Source organism: Mus caroli, chromosome 5, assembly GCF_900094665.2.
Source record: "Mus caroli chromosome 5, CAROLI_EIJ_v1.1, whole genome shotgun sequence".
Taxonomy (NCBI): Eukaryota; Metazoa; Chordata; class Mammalia; order Rodentia; family Muridae; genus Mus; species Mus caroli.
Window position 1 is genome coordinate 130,064,764 of NC_034574.1, and position 17,672 is coordinate 130,082,435.

At 48.4% G+C, this 17,672-nt stretch overlaps 1 protein-coding gene across 1 annotated transcript in view; it reads right to left on the reverse strand.

Moving 5' to 3' along the window:
• Muc3a (mucin 3A, cell surface associated) overlaps window positions 1-9,140 on the reverse strand; it is a 21,874-nt gene extending 12,734 nt beyond the window's left edge. Inside the window, exons 1-2 of the mRNA XM_029477875.1 lie at window positions 9,087-9,140; window positions 8,779-8,942 (exon numbers count right to left, since the gene is read on the reverse strand). Of these exons, the coding sequence (XP_029333735.1) occupies window positions 8,779-8,942; window positions 9,087-9,116 (194 nt within the window). The 5' untranslated portion in view covers window positions 9,117-9,140. The remainder of the gene's footprint in view (window positions 1-8,778; window positions 8,943-9,086) is intronic.
• Between the last annotated feature and the right edge of the window lie 8,532 nt (window positions 9,141-17,672).

The window sequence follows — 17,672 nt, forward strand, 5'->3', positions numbered from 1 at the left end:
GATACAGCCATACTTGTGCCTGAGGTCAGAATATTCGAGGTCATTTGAGAGGGACTGATGGATGTGGCATNTGTGAGAGGGCCTGTGACAGTTACCGAGGACGTGATTGGGGAAGTCACAGCTGTGTCTGTCATGAGTGACTCTGTGATGCTACCCATGGATGAGGAAAGGAGAGATGTGCCTGTCATGGTTGGCTGACCTGAACTATGTGAATAGGGAATTGTGGGTGTGAGGGTCCCCAGTGTCCCTGTAGTGGCAGGAGGTAAGGATATGGCTGTTGTGGACAAGGTGGCAGTGGGGTGGCTGTTTAAAGAGGTGAGGCTGGGTGTGCTGAGATAGGAAGGCAGGGTAGCCTTGGTGACTAGCTGTGTGGTGACAGTATTGCTTGTTTCTGAAGTCAGCAGGGAGGGTGAGGTGGCTGTGGCAGAGGTGTCTGGGGTCCTTGTGGCTACAATGGAGGTTGATGAGGGGACGAGGGAAGGGTAATAGACAACAGAGCTGGGGAAGGTGACCTGTGATGTAGCTGCAGATGTGGCGTGTGTAACTGGGAGTGAGGTCACCTCCGCAGACAATGGGGAGCTGGACACACTGGCAGTGGAGTCTGGTTGTGAGACTGAGGCAGATGTAGAGGATACAGCCATACTTGTGCCTGAGGTCAGAATATTNGCAGATGTAGAGGATACAGCCATACTTGTGCCTGAGGTCAGAATATTGGAGGTTATTTGAGAGAGACTGCTGGATGTGGCATCTGTGAGAGGGCCTGTGACCGAGGACGTGATTGAGGAAGTCACTGCTGTGTCTGTCATGAGTGACTCTGTGGTGCTGACCATTGATGAGGAGGGGAGAGATGTGTCTGACATGGTTGGCTGACCTGAACTATGTGAAGAGGGAATTGTGGGTGTGAGGGTGTTCAGTGTCCCTGTTGTGGCAGCAGGTAAGGAAATGGCAGTTGTGGACAAGGTAACAGTGATGTGGCTGTTTAAGGAGGTGATGCTGGGCGAGCTGAAAGAGGAAGGCAGGGTGGCCATGGTGACTGGCTGTGTGTTAAGACAGTCTGTGGTTTGCTTTAGTGTGGTTTTTCTGGTAGATGTTACAGCAGGGCTAGGGGAGGGCTGCTGACTTTTAGGAAGAGCTAATGTTTTGGGAGATGTGAGTGTTGTGGTGGTGGTGAATGCTGGGCTGAGCCCCACTGTAGTGTGGAGTATATGGTTGGTGACTGGAGCTGATGGCCCACTGCTCATCCATGTGATCCCAGCACTGCTGTCAGAAATGGGTGAGGAGACTACAGTTGTTTCTGGAGTTCTTGTAGCATGGGGACTAGTGGGGATTTCTGTACCTGAGGGGTTAACTGTCCCACTGCTGGGCGAGGTGTGCTGTGTGCTGACAAACTGTGTTTCTGTGCTCTGGAGGGTGGAGGATGAAAGGCTGAGAGCGCTGTGGGCTGGTGGAGTGCTGGTGACTAGGAGGGTGTGAGTGCCTCCTGTCGTAGTAACCAATGGCTCAGCACTGGTGGGTGTGTGGGTCAGAGATGCGGCTGTGGTAGTGTGGAGCTGTGTGCTCAGGAAGGAAGAGACTGCAGAAGTGCTGTCAGTCAGGTAGCTCTCTAAGTCTGTGAAAGTGGAAGGTCTGAGGGAGGGGGTCAAGGTAGCTGTGTGTGTGGTAGCAGTCTCATCTGTCAAAGAAGTGAGCTGAGAGGGCCTGGCCGTTGAGGCTGTATCAGTGCTGTAGGTAGATGTGCGTACTGTAACTGGCCTAGTTGGAGAGCTGGGGAAAGAGACTAGAGGTGTGGTTAGAGATGTCGTGTTGGGAGTTGGGAGTGTTGTCACCAAAGTCGATAATGGGAGAGTGTGTGTAGTGTCTGTAGTGACTGGTTGTGAGTTTGGGACAAGTGTAGAGGATGGGGTCCTACTTGTGTGTGAAAGCAACACATGAGTGGTTGGCGAGGTGGCTTTTGTGAGTATCCCGGAAGTCAGTGTATCTAATGAGGTAAACGAGGAGCTACTGGAGGCAGTGGTTGTCACTTCTGACACTGTGGTGGAAGTCATTGTGGGTCTTCTAGTGGGTGTCATAATGGTGGTGAAGAAGGTTCTAGTCACTGATGTGGTAGTAGAGGGTGGTTCTGTGGATGTGGCTGTCATGAACGTCTTGGTGGTCATGGGTGTTGGGGTGGAGTCAACTGTTGTGTCGAGAGAATGGGGGAAGGTTGGCGTTGAGTGTACACTACCTGTCTGGCTGTTTCCAGTCCTGCTGGCAGAGAGGGACAAGGAAGATGCAGATGTGACCGGAAGGCTTGTGGCAAATGGAGTTGAGTAGTTTCCAGTGCCTGAGGGTGTAGCTGTCCTACTGGGTGTGGTACGTGTTGAAGTGATAGATGGTGTTGTTTCCAAGCTGTGGGGGCTTGAAAGAAATGGAAGGAGTGTGGTGAGGGTTGTTGATGTGATGGAACCTTCGTGGGTTGGGGGGATGTCTGTTGTGACCATCGGGACAGTGCTGCTTGTAGAGGAGCTGATGAGAGCTGTACTTGGAATGGTAGAGATGTCCATGGTAGGTGAAGCCACGGCTATAGGTGTACCTGTGTCCCTCACACCAAAAGTGGTAGGACTTGTGGAGATCCTATCTGTGGAGTAGATGTTGGGGGTTGTGGAGCTGGAAGTGACGAGAGATGAGGTCTGGGTGGCCATGGTGACCAAATGTGTGGTAGACATCCTGACTGCTTCTGGAGTGGGTAGTGAAGGCCAGGTAGACATGAGAGAAATGTCAGGGGCCAGTGTGTCTGTGAAGGAGGAAGGAGAGGATATCTCCGATGTCAACACTGTCACGGCATTGGTTAAAGAGCTGAAGCCAGTGGCCTGAGATGTACCTGTAGACAAGGCACTGAAAGTTGGAAATGCCATCTCCAAGGTGGATAATGGGGCAGTGTGTGTGAAGTCTGTGGTGACTGGCTGTGTGCTGGAGATAGACACCGAGGACAAAGCAGCGGTGGCGGGGGACGTCCCTATCTCGATGCTCACCGGTGTGACTGAGGGTGTGGTGGCCGTTCTGGATGTTTCTGAGGTGGGCCAAGAGGTCCAGGTGGGTGTGACAGAGGTGTCAGCGGTCAGTGTGTGTGTGGTGGTTGTAGGAGAGGTGATAGCTGATGTGTTGTGTCCAACAGTGTTGCTTGGGAAGCCAGGGGAGTTGACCTGAGACACTGCTGCAGATGTGGCATGGGTGGTTGGGAGGATTGTTGCTGAGGTAGATAAAGGGGTGGTGTCCATCGTGCCAGTGGTGACAGATTGTGTGTCTGGGGCAGGAGTAGAGGAAAGGATGCTCCTTGTGGATGATGTCATCACATTGGGGCTCATGGAAGAGAACATGCTGGAACGCTCAGAAAGCCACGTATCTGTGGGGGCAACTGAAGAAGGAGTCAGAGGAGCCATGGTGATTTCTGTCAGGGGAGATCCTGTGGGAAGGTCTGTGGTGGGATTCAGCATGGTGTCTCCAGTAACTGTGGTAGCATGGCTGGGGAAGGGGGCCTGACCTGTTCCAGTCACCGCTGAGATAGAAGGAGGAGGCTCTGTAGATGTGGGGGCTGTGGGTGTGGTGGGTGTTTGGGTGGACTCGGCTGTCATGTGGACTGTATGGGTGATGGTTGGAGCTGAGGGGACACTGTCCGTCTGTGTGGTCCCAGAGCTGTCGGGGAGGATGGATGGAGAGAACGCAGATGTGAGTGGAACACTTGCATTGAGGATACTTGTGTCTCCTGTACTTCTGGTACTTAAAAGTGTGGGCAGCACACTGGAAACAGAAGGATGAGACTTGTTCAGGAGTGTTGTACCAGTGGTCTTTGTCGTGGAGTAAGATGACATGAAATTGGTGTGTGTTGCTGGCATGCTGGGAGCTTTGTGAGCTGAGGTGAAGTCTGTCACAGTGCCCCACGGAACGGTGTCGCCCATAGACGATGTGGTGAGACTTGTCGTTGTAAGGGTTTGGATGTCTTTAGTAGGTGACAAGGTTTCAGACATGAGTGTCACATAGGGGGCTGACATGCTAGAAGCTGTTTGTGTTGACCCCAAACTCGACATTGTAGCTGTGAAACCCAGCGTGTCTGCAAGCAGGTGGCTGGTAGCTATTGATGTTGTGGTAGGGACGCCTGGGCCATGGGAAGACTGTATGTCTGTGGCTTGGGATGTCCCCACAAGGCCTGAAGGACTAGAAATTGAGATTGTCCCAGGTGTGGGTGTTCTGAAGGTTGAGTCAATATCAGAAGAAACAGAAGGCAGAAATGTACCTGGTGGTGATGTTACACGGCTGGTGGTCATTAAGGTAGCCATGTTGGGTGTGGAAATCGTCACGGCATTGACGGATGACGTTGTTGGTGTGGTTGTGTAAGAAGATGCTGTACTGACAGCTTCTCTGGGAGTGTCACTTATGGGCTTCTGTGTGGTTCCCCCAGAGCTACTCATTATTGTCATCCCCATAGATGGCTCACCCGAATGACTGGTTGTTTTCTTAGCAACAGAAGCAATCGATGTTGATTTATTGGTGGAGCCCTGGGAACGGGTGGAGGAAGTTTCTGTTTTGAGTGAATTGCTTGCTGTAGGAAATGGTTTGGTAATAACGTCTGTGGTGATCAAGAAACTGGTGTTGGGCGGGGCAGTGTTATCAGTTACTGTTGTAAACGAGGTTTTTGTGAGAATTTGAGAAGGAGCAGTAGCAGATGGACTAGTAACCCTGGGAGTGAGGGGCAGTGTTGTATGGACACCTGTTGGGGACATGGTGATCATTTCTGTGATTCCTGTGGTAGAAGAGGTCAGAGTACCTTGGGTTGTATATGTGGTTGAGACAGAAGAAGAAGGTGGGGACTGTATTGTGGGTGTGCCACCCACATCTGTAACAGTGGAGGCAGAGGTCACAGATGAGGTCACTTTCCCGACAGAGATGGTAGGTGCCATAGTAGTAATGGTTGTCGTTGGCTTGTCAGTCGTGGGAGTGGTGGTATAAGAGCTGGTGAAGGGTACATAGGTCGTGGTGACACAGGGAGTGGTGGGATGCCTGGTGGTGATTGTGAAGCCACTGGGCTGAATGCACTCGGTAGTGGACACGTAGACCAAGACAGTAGGAGGACTGGTCTCAACCTTGATGACAAACTTGGACATGGGGGCTGTCATGGTGTCAGGTCTGACGGGAGAGCTGAGCAATGACTTAAAGTTATTGGGCACACCAGCAGTCTTGGGTGTGTGCTCCCCATTGTCAGCAGCTGAATTAGGAGATTGGTGGGGGCTGAGAAGCCACAGAGGCGTCCCCCCAGCATGCAGAGCACCACTGAGAGCTGCGCTGGCTGCTTCCGCACCAGGCCAGTGCGAGCTAGAGGTGGCCATGGTCATGGGTGGAGCTCCTGTGTCAGCAGAACAGAGGAATCCACGGGTGAATTCATAAGTCACTCCATCAGCATCACTGTGTGTGTGTGTGTGGGGGGGGTCACTTCTCAGCTTCCACACCCATGTCACAAAAAACAGGGTGTTTGTCTCCTATGGGCAGTGGGGTGAGGAACCCCAGTTCCTTAATGGCTGCTGAGTGTCCAAGTTCACCTCGCTCCTTCTTCCTTCCTTCCTTCCTTCCTTCCTTCCTTCCTTCCTTCTTTCCTCTCTCTCTCTCTCTCTCTCTCTCTCTCTCTCTCTTTCTCTGTCCTTCCTGTCTGTCTGTCTGTCTGTTTTTTTCTGATGGTGGGGTGTTATGTATGTGAAGTCTGTGTGCATGTGTATGTTATATGTGTGTGGTTTCTCTGTGTGTTATGTGAGTATGGATTGTGTTTGTGTTTTGTGTATGTATGTGTTGTGAGTATATTTGTGTCTGTTATGTGTATGTAGTTTGTGTGTGGGTGTTGTGTATGGTTGTGTGTGTATAATGTGTGTGGTTTATGTGTGTGTATATGTTATGTGTTTGTGGTTTCTGTGTATGTGTGTTATGTATATGATTTGTGTGCATTTGTTATGTATATGTGGTTTGTATGTGTATATGTATGTGATTTGTGTGTGTGTTACGTGAGTTTTATGTGTGATACGTATGTGATTTCTATGTGTTCTATGTATGGTGTGTGTGTGTGTGTGTTACATGTATGCAGTATGCATGTGTGTACTATGTGTATACAATGTGTGTGTGCTTGGTGTATGCAGTATGTATGTGTGCTATGTGTGTGTATATGTGTATGTGCATTTGTGTGGTACATGCATGTTGAATGTACAGGTATGTGTATGCAAACACCAAAGCAGCCCACCAGATATCTCCTTTGCTGCCTTCTACCTTAGTGTCTTGAGACAGGGTCTCTCACTAACAGGAAGCTTGTTGTTTTAGTACACTGGCTTATTAGCCAGCAGATCCTCAGGATCCACTGTCTCTGGCCCGAGTGCTGCAGTTACAGGCACACATGGCTCCTCCCAGCTTTTTACATGAGTACTGAGTCTATGGACACCAATCCTCATGCCCGCAAAGCAAGCACCCCAACCTACTGGGCCATCTCTCCAGCCTTGTTCTTGCTCTTTTCAAAGAGGGTCTCATGCAGCCCAGAGCAGTCTCCAGCTCACTACATAAGCCAGGATGAACTTGAAATATCATTCCTCTTGCCTCGATCTCAGGCGTGATGAATCATACCTGGCCTTACAGGGTTTGTGCATGCTAGGTGTGCATTCTACCAAATAAACCATCCTCCCCACTGGTCTCCCTCCTTTCTTATCCATATCCCATCTTCCCTTCTCTGAGCCTTCCTCTCCACTGCTGTCTAGAGTCTTCCAGCCCTCTTGGATTTTGGGTCCCACCTTTTAACCAATGCCTGCCCTTTCTCTCCAAATTAGGAGACCCCCAGAGCTGGGCTGAAGGGTGACCCATACCATAGAAACAGAAATCAGTGCTCAAGAGGGAAGGGATAGAGAGGGAACTCCAAAGGAGAACAAGAGACTGGAGTCCATAGACTGCTAAGACTAAGGGATGGGCAGAGAGGACCACAAGACATGAAGAGACCTGGAAGAGGAGGAAGCATCCAGAAAGAGATGTCTGAGCAGAGAGGCAGATCTGGTAACTCTAAGGCTTAGAGATCAGCAGTAAGCACAGAGGGAGCTAGAGAGACAGTGCGGTGTGTACGAGAGCTTGCTGCCCTTCCTAACATGGTGACTTTGACTCCCAGCATCCATGTCAGGCAGCTTAAGGCTGCCCGTAACCTCAGCTCCATTGTGTTCTCTGGCCTCTGTGGTCTGTGATGCACGGTGGGGGATACACATTTTATACAGTGGTTCTGTCCTGGCTTCTGGATTACTTAGTATATCAAAACAAATTCTATTTTATTTTATTTTATTTTATTACATATGTAAGGAAGGGAACGTGTACCCACAGTGCAATGTGGAAGCCAGAGGACAACTCCTGAGCATCTATTCTCTCCTCTTGGAGATGGAACACGGATGATCAGATTTGTTGGCAACATCTCTATGTGCTGAGTCATCACACTGGTCCAGCAAGCGTCCTCTCCATACCTCCAAATACACAGATTTATCTCTCCCTGGCAAAGCTGTCAATCACAGCTTAGGTGCCCTCAGCCGTCATGCCTCTGCCTCATGAGTGCTAGAATTACAGGTATGTACAATACTCCTAGCTTGGGCCCCTTCATTCATCACACACAACACATGTGTTACATATGACTACAGCACTAAGGATCAGACAGCCACAGTGGGGATGAGCGTGAAGCATCCCCATCTCTTGTAACCTGGCTTTAGCATCTGTGTAGGGACTCAGGCATGCCCTTCCTATGAGCTGGGATGTCATCTCTCAACCCCAGCCGCTGGGGAAGCAGGGTGCATGAAGATTCCCCAGCTGGGTCCCTGTCAGCTAAAGCTGTCGCCTGCAGGGGACGCTGGGGTGCTCTGCAGTTGGGCTGTAGCAGAAACAAACACTAAAGGTCAGAAAGGAGGGAGGAGGAAGGAACTGGGGGTCCTAAGGTGTGAGCCCCACACTTTATAGTCTTGGGGCAGCGCTATTTTTTCTCCCTTTGCTCGTTTGCCCCTCCCTTTGGGGAGGGGGATGCTGGTGCTCCAGTCGGGAGCCTCTCCTGCACACTGGGTAAGCACCATGCCCTGATAACCACTGTGCCTCTCCAGCCTGGGAGATCCTGGGAGAAAAGCAAGGCAGGCTTTGAGGTTCCCCAAGGTGAAGTGAGCAGCAAAAGGAAGAGTGGAGAGGAGAGAAAGGGGGAGAGAGGAAAGAGGAAAGAGAGAGAGGAGGAGGAGAGAGGAGAGGGCAGGAAAGAGAGAAACAGAAGCAGGGAATAGGAAGGTGAGGAAGGAGAAGGTGGCAGTAGCGATGATGATGATGATGATGGTGGTGGTGGTGATGATGATGATGATGATGATGAGGAGGAGGAGGAGGAGGTGGTGGTGGTGGTGGTGGTGGTGATGGTGATGATAGATGACGATAAAAAAGAGCAAAGGTTTCAGGACAAGGAGGAAGAATTCCCCCTGAAAGGGGCTAGGGAGTTGGGGGGAGACTGAGGAGTGCTGGCAGCTGCAGAGAGGGGAGACAGACAGCAAGCAGAATCCAAGCAGCATTGTCAGCCAGCTGCTGCCCCCAGGATGCAGCTGTGAGCACCAGAACCCTGCAGCTTCTCTCCTCCCCTTCTAGCCTCGACAGCCAGAGATGGGAGAGACCCCCCCTTCCTGCTCTGCAGGCCTCACAGCCAACCCCGCCCCGCCCCATCCTTGCTCAGGAGTCCCGAGGGTCTCACCAGCCCCTCTCTCCCTGCAGCTCCCCCCTCACCTGCTTCCCCAGGGGAGGCTCTGAGGAGCCAGAGGAGACTGAGCAGCAACATGGGCGTCTGCAGGCTGGGAGCAGAACCGGATCCAGAGTCGGGGGGTGGGGGTGGGGGGTGGAAGCTGTGAGCCGCGGATCCTGGTCCCAACACGGTGCACTGGCTTTCTGCCCTGCCAGGAATGAAAACGGAACAATTTCACCTTTGAGCTGCGCAGCCTCCCTCTCTTCTCCCCGCTACCCGGACCTCTGCTGTAGAAAGGGAGGGAACAGGAAGCTAGGGCAGGCCTACTAGGGGCCAGGTGGGAGAGCCCCACCCTTGGCCTTCTTGTCCCCCATGACTCCATCCTTTCCAAGGACGCCGCCTTCCTCCCCTCCCCGGCCTCCTGTAGACAATAGACCAGAACAAAGCCTTGTCAGCCTTTCAGCTTTGCTTCAAGTCCCCTCGGCCCTCTCTCCACAGCTGTGGGACTCTGAGACTGTGACTCCACGGGGAATAACGCAGAATTTAACCTAAGTCTTTTCACTATCAGAAGAACTGGACTGGGTCCCAGGAAGGGAAGACAGCTAGCCACCGGGACAAAAATGCTGCTTTGGTATTGAAGGCCATGGCCGGAGAGTTCAAGTCTCTCAGAGCCCATAGGCAAGACAGTGCGAGGCCTGTAACAACCCGGGCTGGGGAGACAGACAGGCAGGTCCCAGAGGCTCACTAGGTAGCTCACCTCACCAATGTGGGAACTCCAGATCAGTGAGAGACCTTGTCTGGAAAAATAAGGTAGGAAGTGAGGAAGTTAGAATTGGGGTTGGAGGTGAGGGGATGGGGAGGGAGGAAGTGGGGGTGGGGAGGGGCGGTGTGTTACGAACACACATACACGCGCATACATGCATACACACATGCACACACACACAAAATAATTAAAAAGGACACATACAAGATTGGGGGGGGGGGTCTTTGGGAGAGGGAGAGATGTGTGGGAGGAGGAAGAGATAAGAGTACAGTGGAAGATCTACAAAGTACACTCCTCAGCGGATAGACCATCAACCACATACAAAGTGTGCAAGAACACATTTTTCAAAAGAAAAACAGAAGATGACTTGATTTTTTTTTTTAATTTGAGTGGCACTGGGGATCAAACCCTGGGGCCTCCGGAATGCTTGCAAGCACTTTACCACTGAGCTGAATAGCCCCAGTCCGTCTATCATGATTCTGAATGACAGGTTGGGAGACGGCTGAGCAAGTGAGAGCGGGAAGTGCTCTGTGGAGGACCAAGTAAGAGCAGGTACTGCTCTATGAAGGACCAAGTAAGAGCAGGTACTGCTCTGTGGAGGACCAAGTAAGAGCAGGTACTGCTCTATGAAGGACCAAGTAAGAGCAGGTACTGCTCTGTGGAGAACCAAGTAAGAGCAGGTACTGCTCTATGGAGGACCAAGAGCAGGTACTGCTCTGTGGAGGACCAAGTAAGAGCAGGTACTGCTCTGTGGAGGACCCTGGTTTGCTCCACCACACCTGTATGAGTTGGCTCATGGCCATCTGTAACTTCAGTTCCAGTGGATCTGTAGCCCTCCTCTGACCTCTAAGGACTTCTGCACGGATGTGGTGCACATGTGTTCACTCAGATACATACGTGCACCTTGTTAAATCATCCCATTCCCCACAGCCTCCTACCCACCCTCTTCTCTGTTCAGGCATGCATTTCCACAGATGTCTGTTGCCCTCTGGTTAATTACGGCTCCAGTTTAAAAAAAAAATGGCAGCAACTCAAGTTGGGTTATGGCCACTCTGCAATGAGGGCCGGGTGTGCAGTGATTGTATAGCCTGCTCCAGACCCTTGGTTCAACCATGGTGTGGGTGGTGGGTGGGGGAGGGTACCACCATAAATCATAGAATCGTCACACTGTGGACTACCATGCTCAACTCAGAAAGAAAAGGCATGAACACCAAGTGTGTGGCACATATGCCATCTTGGGAGGTGGAGGCAGGAGGATTATGAGTTCCAGACAAGTCTGGAGTACATAGTGAAAGGAAGGGGGAAGGGATGGAAGAACTTAGGTAGAAGTAGGTCACTGGGGAGGTCGTTGTCCCAGGAGATGTCTGTCTCTCTTCCTTGGTTTCTTAGTCTCCTGTTCCACACCATCCTGCGGCGATGCTCTGAGCCCTCTGAAACAGTAAACTCAAATAAGTGCCTTTCCCTTCGGTGGTTTACATCGGGGATTTGGTAACTAATACGCAAGTTGAGGCTTAGCGGGAGATCTTTGAGGTATCTGGGCATGCCCACAAAGGCAACCCCAACATCTTACCCCTTCCTCCCACGGAGCCATGAAGTAAGCAACAGCTTCCTCTACCCTGTCGCTCTGAGATGCTCCACCTCACCACTGATCCAGAAACTTTTGTCAAGATAGTGAACGCACATGCCCACGTGCATGTGGAGGCCAGAGGACAGCCTGAGTTCAGTTCCCAGTATGTATGTAAGGCGGGTCAGAATCACCTGTCACCCCAGCTTTGGAGAATCTGGCTCCCCCCTTCTGACCTCTGTAGATAACTGTATTCAAACATATACTCTCCCATACACACACACACACACACACACATAAATAGAAAAAATTTTTAAATAAATCTTTTTGCTATTATTTATTATTATTATTATTATTATTATTATTATTATTATTATTTGAGACTGAGACGGGGTTTCCTTGTGTAGCCTTACTGTCCCAGAACTCACTCTGTAGACCAGGCTGGCCTGGAACTTATAAATTCACCTGCTGCTGCCTCCTGAGGGCCGGGATTAAAGGCGTGAGCCAACACTGCCTGGCTGTACCTTTCTTTTTTGAGACGAGATCTCTCTAAGTCTTTTAAATCTGTCCTGACCACTGTACCTTTGACAACTTGAAAGTAATTAGAAAGTGTATTTTCTTTGGTTGGTGGCTTGGTGAGTGGGTGGAGGAGTACCCTCATAGAGGCAAAGGGGAGGAGGGAGAGGTGGGTAGAATGAGGGGTTTGGAGGGGGGTAACAAGGAAGGGGGATATCATTTGAAAATGTAAACGAATAAAATAATTAACAAAAAAGAAAGAAAGTGAATTTTCAGTGTGTGTTTGAAGGTAATTAGAAAAAATATGGTTTATGGTTGAAGGCACAACTTAATGGCAGCCTTCTAACCTACCATGCACAAGGCACTGGCTTCAACCCACAGAAACGTAAGAAAGAGACACATTTTCCATTTTCATATGCATGTATGTTTTACATGTGTGTAGACACATATGTATGGAGATATCCATACATGTGTGCATACATGGGCATGGAGGCTGAAATTATGTCAGAAATCACACTCAGTTTCTTTTCTGCTTTATTCATTGAGATAGGGCAGCTCAGTCGATCCCAGAGCTCACTGATCTGACTAGTCTTCTCCTGGCTTTCTCTGGGGGAGCCCATCTCCACCTGCATCTTCCAAGACTGGAATTACGGGCTGCACCTCCCTTGTTCTGGGGATCCACAATCTAGCCCTCATGTCTGTAGGGGCATTGCTTTAACCAGTGAGCAGTCCCCACTGCCATAGGAAATTTGTTGTCTTAGATTTTGTTGTTCTGGCTTTTTGAGACAGGATCTCTCTGTGTAGCTCAAACTACTCCAACCTGCTAAGTGCTGGGATTATAGATGATTTCTAGACGTTTAAGGAGGCCAGCCTGGTCAAGAGAATAAGTTCTAGACCAGCCTAGGCTATATAGTGGGATACCACATCAAAATAAACAACAAACAAAAAATAAGACTAGAGCCGGTGAGATGGGTCAGTGATTAAGAGTTCAGTCCCTGGAGCCCACATGATGGAAGACTGGGAAAATCCTGAAAGCTGCCCCCTGAGTTCTGCATGAGTGCCAGCATACACATATGCCCTTCCTAACACACATGGTTTTTAAAAAAAATAAATCTACCTACCTCCTTAGTTAATCAGTTTGATAAAAAAAATAATAATAAAAACAATTAATGGGGGTTGAAGAGATGGCTCAGAGGTTAAGAGCACTGGCTGCTCTTCCAGAGGTCCTGAGTTCAATTCCTAGCAACCACGTGGTGGCTCACAACCATCTGTAACGGAATCTGATGCCCTCTTCTAGTGTGTCTGAAGACAGCTGCAGTGTACTCATACAAATAAGAGTAAATAATTTTTTTAAAAAAAACCATTAATGATTTACTTTGCATCTGTTAATTATGTGAGTATATGGCAGGGTCTGCTCGCTTGTGAGGACGAGTGTCCTGGAACAGCGAAAGAGGACATTGACGCTCCTCAAGACAGAGTTATTAGAGGCCATTGTGAGCTGGGCAACGAGTGCTGAGAAATGAATCTAGATCATTTGCAAGAGCTGTGCCCACTCCTAACCACTGAGCCATCTCTCCAGTCCCTTAAATAAAAAAAAGTTTAAAGGCTGGGTAGACAGTGCAATTGGTAAAGTACTTGCCTTGCTGGGAGAGTAGGTGTATCGGCTAGGAATGTCAGGTTGTGTTACAGTAACAAACAGCCCATACAGGCTCAGTGCTTTATAAGCACAAAAGTTTGTCATTCATGCGACTTAGTCTCCCCAGGGTCTGTCCCCTCCTCTGGTATCCAGAATGATGGAGAAACCTATTAGAGAGACACTGCTTATCTCACAGCAGATGGAAAACCACTGCTCCGATTTCATTTTCATAGCTATGATAGTATAACTTGACAAAATGTAATTTAGGGGAGAAAGTGGTTCATCTGGCTCACGATTCCATGTTACATGGAGTCTATCATGCAGGGGAAGTCAAGGCAGGAACTTGAAGCAGCTATTTGTATCAAGTCCACACTCAAGAACAGAAAGAATTAAATGTATCCATGTTCACTTGCTCTCTGGGATCTGGTTGATTTCTCTATTCTTCTACAGTTGATGATCCCCCTGCCAAGGGAATAGTGCTGTCCACTGTGGACTGACTCTTTTCACATCAATTAATATAAGAAAATGCCCCACAGGCCAACATAAAATGTTGGAGACCATACTGTAAGAAAGTAGGCCTTTCACAGCTTCCCACCCTAATAAGCCAAATGGCCTTGTGCTATGGAGCTAGTCATCACCTCCTCCTCCCTATTCCCTTCCCGGCACCAGAGACCCTAAAAGATTGAATTATAGTCCCCTCTTCCTTATCTCTTCCTGACTCCCAAAACTTCTAAGGACATGAATTATGTGCTGAGCCCAGCCTGACACCCAAGGCTGTTAAGGAGGATTCTACATTCCGGAGATAGGCTCAGAGTGCCTCCTGCCTGCAGTCTGAATTCGGCCTTCAGGTCCCCAGATGCCCACTTCTTTGTTCTTTGTTAATTCCCCCTCAACCCCTCCCTATTTCCCTTCACTGTGTGCTTATAACCTGGCGTTTCAGCCTAATAAACTGAGGCCTTGACAACTCTTTGCTTGGTCTTGCTCTTCTTTCTCCATCATTTCTCTTCAGGTTTGCGGTCCCCCTCGCACCCACGAATAACTGGGTCCTGCTGGACGGGACAATAAAACAGATGATCTCTCATTAAAGCTGTCCTCCCCAGTGATTCTAGACTGTGTCAAGTTGATCATAAACGCTAACCATTGTGATCAACATCTTCCTTTTAGAGGTTATTTAGCTGTAATGATGCTGTGTGTTCATCACATATTCGGCTGGCTTAAACAAGTTATGTGCTTTTCCTGGAACACACAGGACAAGGATATTAAAGATAGCAGGGAGAAGCAAGGGAAGTCATAAGCCAAGTCTGATATCAACGAGGCAGGGAGTGAAAGTAAATATTTCTGATAAGTAACACAATATACCACAGATGGGATTCCTAGGGTGATTATGGTTTCTGCTAATCAAGATGCTAACAGTGAGGTCTGGGGAGATTGATCAGTGGGCAAAGTACAAGCACAAGGACCAGAGTTTAACACTCAGAACACATGAAATAAACCAGGTACTATGGTGCACACTTGTAACTCCAGACTTGGGGAGGTAGAGATGGGCGGATCCCTCGGACCCACTGGCCAGCCAATCCAGCCTACTTGGCAAGCTCCAGGTTCAATGAGGGACCTGCCTCAAAAAAACAAGGTGGTTCTGGGGAGGTGGGTCAGTGGTTTAAAGGGCTTGCCCTGCAAGCTTGAGCACTGGAATTTGGATCTCTAAAAACTCATGTAAATTTCAGGCAGGAAGGAGCACCTATAGTTCCAGCCCTGAAAGGCAGAGACAAGGGATTCCTAGAGCAAGTTAGGGAGCAAGATTATCGATATCAGTGAACTCTGGGTTTGATTGAGATACCCTGCCTCATTGAATAAGGTAGAAGAGCTATTGCAGGTGAATCTAGACATCAACCTTGGATTGCCTTCACACAAGTGCATAGGTACCCTCCCACATGCACTGACACATGTGCAAACACACACACACACAATGAGGAATAAAAACAAAAATATGGACAGCACCTAAGGGAGAACAGTTGACATTGCTCTGTGAGCTCCACATACATACATGTGCACACATACACACATGTGCACATACAACATGTGCTCACACACATGTGCACACACATGCATATACACTACTTAACTAAACATTCAAAACTTTTAATTCCTACAGTGTCGCTGGTAGATGAAATGGAGTCCCTCGTAAGCTTTGCCAGAGCTGTACAAATGGGGTCGAGGCTTGTTGTGGAAAACTCTTCAGGAGCTTGGGAAGGGGTACAGCCTCATTTGGCCAAGGATGTTGGTGAAGTCCCTGAGCTGTTGAAGGAGCATTCCTTCATTGTGCTGGGGAAACTGGACATGGTGGTCACACTGAAAGAAGGAGATTGCTCTTTGTACTGGGCAGGGTTGGCAAGCTGCTTACTCTAGTTTCATTTCTATTTCTGTGATAAAATTTCCCAGGGGAAAAAGAAACTTAGTCAAGAAAGTAGTTTGATGCCTAACAAGCTCATGTCACAGTCCATCCCTGTGGAGAAGTCAAGGCAGGATCCTGAAGCAGCTAGTGACATCACATCCACAGTCAGGAGCAGAGAGAATTGATGTAGGTATAACAGTCCTTGCTTGGTTGTACTCAGCTTGCTTGATTTCTGCACAGTTCAGGACTCCCCTGCCTAGGGAATGGTGCCACCCCTAGGTGGGCTGAATCTTCCCACATTAATTAAATTAAAGACAATCTCTTACAGATATACACACAGGCCAATCCAAGGTGGATGATCCCCTCATTGGGGCTCTTCTCTTAAATGATTCTAGTCTGTGTGAAGGTGACAGTTATCACAGAGCTCATGGAAGTATCCTAGGAGGCTTTTATCAATGGGAAGGTGGTGGTTTCAATACAAGCTCCTCTAGATACTGAGATCATGCGACAAACACAGATGGTTACAGCTTATGTCTCTCTCTCTGGCCATTTTGTGACCACAGTAAAAAAATATTTGGGTTGAGTGCAAAATTGTAGAATAATAATAAAAAGAAGGAGGAGGAGGAGGAGAAGGAGGGGGAGAAGAAGAAGAAGAAGAAGAAGAAGAAGAAGAAGAAGAAGAAGAAGAAGAAGAAGAAGAAGAAGAAGAAGAAGAAGAAGAAGAAGAAGAAGAAGAAGAAGAAGAAGAAGAGGAGGAGAAGAAGGAGAAGAAGAAGAAGAAGAAGAAGAAGAAGAAGAAGAAGAAGAAGAAGAAGAAGAAGAAGAAGAAGAAGAAGAAGAAGAAAAGAGGAGGAGGAGGAAAGATTTAAAGATGGTAGAATAAAATCATCAATGTATTTCATTTTCTTTTGTTTGTTGTTTAATTTTTATTGTATCTACTGGAGACTGCCTATCACTGTTTGTGTGTGGAGATCAGAGGACAACTTGTGAGAGTCAATGTTCTCTTTCAATTGTTTGGTCCCTGGAAATCAAACACAGGTCATCAGGCTTGGTGGCAAGCATCTTTACCCACCCAGGCATCTTGCTGGCTCTTGATGTAGCTTTGGGTCAGGCTTCATATAGCTCAGGCTCGCCTCAAACATATTATATAGACAAGACTGATCCTGAACTACTAGTCCCCCTATGTCCCAAGTGTTATGGTAGCACTATATATACACCACCGTGCCAGCCTTCAGCATCTCCTTTTTAAAGTTATATGTGTTTGTTTATATGTTTGGGGTGCAAATACCATAGCTTACCATGTGAAGATCCGAGGACAGCTCAGGAGAGTCAGTTATCCTCTACCACCATGTGTGGACCTCAGGGATCAGCCTTGGTGGCAAGTACCTCTAACCGCCGAGCTATCTTACTAACCTTTAACGTTGATTTTGTCTGTCTTGAGACAGGGTCTCTCTACGCAATCCTTGCTATCCTAGAACTATCTTGAACTGGCTGGCCTTGAACTCACAGAGATCTGTCTGACTCTGTCCCCTAAATCTGGCATTAAAGGCATGTGCCACCACAAATGGCTTTCTCACTTCTTAAAATGAAGCATTAAAGCAATATTGAGAGGCCAGGTGTGGTGGCACACACCTCTCAATCCCAGCACTCAATGAACAGAGGCACGTGGAACCCTGTGAGATGGAGGACAGCCTGGTATATGGAGAAAGTTCCAGGCCAGCCAGGACTACATAGTGAGACCCAATCTCAAAAGAAAAAAGGCAATATTGAGAATAAAGATATATTTGCAGATGACTATATATACAACAACCCATTTATATTATATAATATAATTTTAAATTTGTTATCTAACTGTTCTATGTGTGTGTGTGTGTATAGCAGAGCAAATATATATTTATGAAGGAAAAATTAGAAAGAACTCCAGCACAGAATAACAGAATATGAAGGGCTCTAATAAGATGAGCATCCTCTGATTTTTTTTTTTTTTTTTTTTTTTTTTTTTTTGTGGTTTTTCGAGACAGGGTTTCTCTGTGTAGCTCTGGCTGTCCTGGAACTCACTTTGTAGAC